Source organism: Ceratosolen solmsi, unplaced genomic scaffold, assembly GCF_000503995.2.
Source record: "Ceratosolen solmsi marchali unplaced genomic scaffold, CerSol_1.0 scaffold3, whole genome shotgun sequence".
Taxonomy (NCBI): Eukaryota; Metazoa; Arthropoda; class Insecta; order Hymenoptera; family Agaonidae; genus Ceratosolen; species Ceratosolen solmsi.
In genome coordinates, this window is record NW_011948428.1 from 5,420,982 (window position 1) to 5,424,858 (window position 3,877).

General features: G+C 33.1%; 1 protein-coding gene across 1 annotated transcript in view; it reads left to right on the plus strand.

Annotated features, from left to right (window-relative positions):
* Nucleotides 1-228: 228 nt before the first annotated feature.
* The window catches only part of LOC105363719 (uncharacterized), a 16,563-nt gene continuing 12,914 nt past the window's right edge, over nt 229-3,877 (plus strand). The window contains exon 1 of the mRNA XM_011501470.1: nt 229-622. Coding sequence (XP_011499772.1) covers nt 229-622 — 394 coding nt within the window. The remainder of the gene's footprint in view (nt 623-3,877) is intronic.

Genomic DNA, 3,877 nt, shown 5'->3' on the forward strand with positions numbered 1-3,877 from the left:
ACGCGAGAGAGGAAGAGTCCGCTATAAGTATCTGTGTATTACATGCGTCCAAGATCAGTGTCCGAAGAATTGTGATAGCACGCGGAATGTTTTTTGCATCGGATCGTAATTAATTTCACTCCATGTCGTTGCCTTACTGCAAGTGTCATGTACAATCGGACATTGGCTAGCGATCGCGCGGTGGATGCTCTACCGTGTCCCCGTGACCCCCCTCGTCATCCCGATAAGATGACATCGTCAGCCAACACCGTAAGCCCCGACGACTCGAGGACGATGGAGGAGATTTTGAAAAGGGACCAACGGACTACCTACCACCGGGTGCTCGATCAGAGGCAGAATCAACAGTTGCAACCGCAAGCAAGTGCAGTGACAGCCAGTAAATCCGTCATCGGTGATACGATGACCAAGTGTTGTGGTGATGACGTTTGTTATAATGCTAGTTCATGTAGTAGTAAACGCTGGACGCAGGACGTTGATGTGGAGAGTCAGAATCAGGTGAGAATGTACTCAAAAGTGTCGAGCGTCTGTGATGATGGTCAGGAGTGTTATGGAATGTCGAGTTATCATGTGGACGTTGGTATGAGAAGAGCAAGATTTGCTATTGCTTGCACCACGTGGCTGAGTAAGTTGAACCTGATTATTTCGTTTTCCTTAAAACAGTATTATGAATTGATTTTTTATTTTGTTTTTGTTTTTGTTTTTGTTTTTGTATTATGTTGTTGTTGTTGTTGTTGTTGTTATTTTTTTTTTTTTAATTTATTTTTTTTTATTGTTGTTGTTCTTTTTTTTTTTTTTTATCACGCGATAGAAGGCGATTGGAGCTTTAGAGATCTTTTTCATTGGTCGTCCCATTGTTTTAAGGGCATTTTTTTGCAAAATAGGAATTATGCGTGTAAGAATTATATTTCAAAGGGACTGAAATAATGATAAATTAACTGATGTTTTATTATTAGCTAAGTTATCATTAACTAATTAATGTTAAGCGTTAAGTGAGGAACTCAAAGCTGAAAAAAGTTAGTTCCTCAATTTTGTTTCGTGTTGAACTTTGGTCAGCTTTTCTTAAATTATGATATTATTTAATAACATCAAGGAAATTCCTTACTCATTAATGCGCAAACCGAAATAATATTTTTTCAATAATACTTGAAAATATGTACACTGGGCATAAAATGTTAAAATTATATGAAAATCAATTCTGATAAATTTCTTCGACTTCCTACCATAAGTACGCACCTTAAACTTTGAAAATTCAATAAAGACACATCTGGTTTAATAGTATTATTGCTTCACGTGTTAATTCAATGTAATTTCTCGTGTTGTCAGATATTAAACTATTATATCAAGGAAGGGCTATCTATACTCAATCTAATTAAAGTCAAACCGCAAAATCGTTTCGCCCGAATAGACAATTGTTTGAAGTGCTGTTTGACTTTGCTGGGGAAACACTCAGCTTCTCTATGTCTCTTCAAGAGCTTGATTCCGAAGTAAGCTCGATAATCTATTGATATTCCACTAGGCCGATATTTCTAACTTTGTCCAAATGGTTCCCAAGCTACCTGCACACTTTCTAGTACGAACTTTCCAAGTATACCCCGGAAAAACCAAATCTCGTCTCGACGGCGCGGGGTAGGTAACTGGCGACGGCGGACTGTATTTGTCCATTTGTCCAATTTGTCCATTCTTAGATAAGTATAACAAAGATGATCTTGCAACTTGGCTGGATCAGTTTTCGAGTGTGCCGGCGCCTAACGGAAATCGTCTGTCGAGCGCTTTTTTTTTTTTAACGGCCGGAAAAGCAGTGGCTTCGTGCTTCGATTAATTTATTCTGCCGCCGCTTGTCCATTGACTCACTACTCGCAACTTTTGCCCGCTTAATTCTTACTCTAACATTTGCTCGTCTATTTTCTTCGTCTACTATTGTTCCCGTCATTGGTTTACTTTAATTTATTCATTTTCAGATTTTCGCACCGTAGAGGAACGAGATTATTTATTTTCCGAAAGCTTATTTAATTATATTTCTTTTTAATTATTAACAAATTTTGATCGATTAATTGACTTCATTTATTATAATAATGTAAAAATAATTGGAAAACAATGTAAAAAAAACACGTTTGATATAATGATAAGATAATTTGAAAAATTTATTGGAATATGTAAATGACGTATCGATTTATAAATTTATCTAGCGCGTTGATGAAACTGAAAGTATAGTATAATATTTCACTAATTTATTATTTATAATATTGATATATCACATTGGAATTACACGAAAATTACCAATGTTTCAATAATATACAATAATTTTCATTAATTTTTCATTACATTTTTCATACATTTCATACATTTAAGTATAAAATATTTAATTGATTAATTTTACAGATTAATCGATGATTTATTTATTTATAATATCAATAAAAAAAAAAAAAAAAAAAAAAAAAAAAAAAAAACATTGTCAAATGACTAATAATTCACTGGATAAATTAGCAGTAAAAGGTTCGATATTCATAGTTTTTCATCTAAACTAATTTGTATTAATGCGGTGAAAATTTTTCATACCAATACTATTGGCTATTATAAAAAATTATTTGCCACTTTTCACCATAAATTCAAATACTTTCACAATTAAAAATTCCGAAATATATTACGCATAAAAACATAACTAGCCAACGCCACTCTTTTATCCTTTTTTACTTATTATTCTTGAAGTAGCCAAACCAGAGTGCCTTGGTTCAACGCACGATATTTCATGCTTTATTTGCGCTTCGTTTTTTTCCATGATTCAGACAGAATTCCCACGGCATTAAAGAAAGAGAAGAAAAAGTAAAAAAAAAAAAGAAAAAAAAAGAGAAAATAACTAAGTGAAATCATGAGGCGCCTAACGGACTGAAACAAGCTCGCGCGATGAGTCCGTCGAAAATCACGTCGCACTTTGATTATTTTCGTACACGTACACACATGCACCTATTCTCTATTTGGTGGTCTACATTTAGTTGAAAAAATTCGATATCGTTTACTTGGTTGGTGTGACTTAATAAAACTATCGCTTAATCATTTGGTAAACTTATGTACGAGTACGATATTTTAATATCTCATTATGAATATGTTCAAGTTGGTTTTACATCTTATTATTCATATCGATGTATAGTAGTGATCTGTGAAAATTTCTATCCCCTACTCTTATAATCTTAATATTTTTATGTTAATTTCCAAGATAGGGCTATCGAATTCTTAATTTACATTTAAAAATATTCCACCGTGAATAATCTAAGTAGATATATTCCATCTGTTAATTTTCACTTATTTAAATCACTCGTTGGTACAATACGCCGGACATTTTATCGTTTCGCACTGCCGACGCGTTACGATCTGCCAAAGAATCCTGTTTTTCTACATGCTTAAGTACAAGCGTTGGTATATATTGCAGAAAGGGGTTACGAGCCTCAATAATTTATTGCAACTTAACATTACAGTAATTGACCCATCTACGCCTTTTTCTTTTATATTTATATTGTTTCCGATGCCGATGACTTAACCAAACCAATCGCTTCGTACTATTTTTATGCGTACAAATATATATATATAAACACCCATATAATATTTACTGTATTTTTATAATCCTAATGCTAACAACTATATTTCTTCTTTATCTTTACATTTAGATAAAATATGCGTATAATAATGGAAATAATGCTTCATTAAGCCACGTTGCAAAAGATATATAATATACTTAAAATAGCATCGACCTCATAATTAATTTCTTTAATCCCAACTTAATCGCGAATGTGACAAATCATAAAGAACCTCATGCGTGCATCGCATACAATAAACTAATTAATTTATTGTTGTTGTTGTTGTTGTTGTTGTTGTTGTTGTTGTT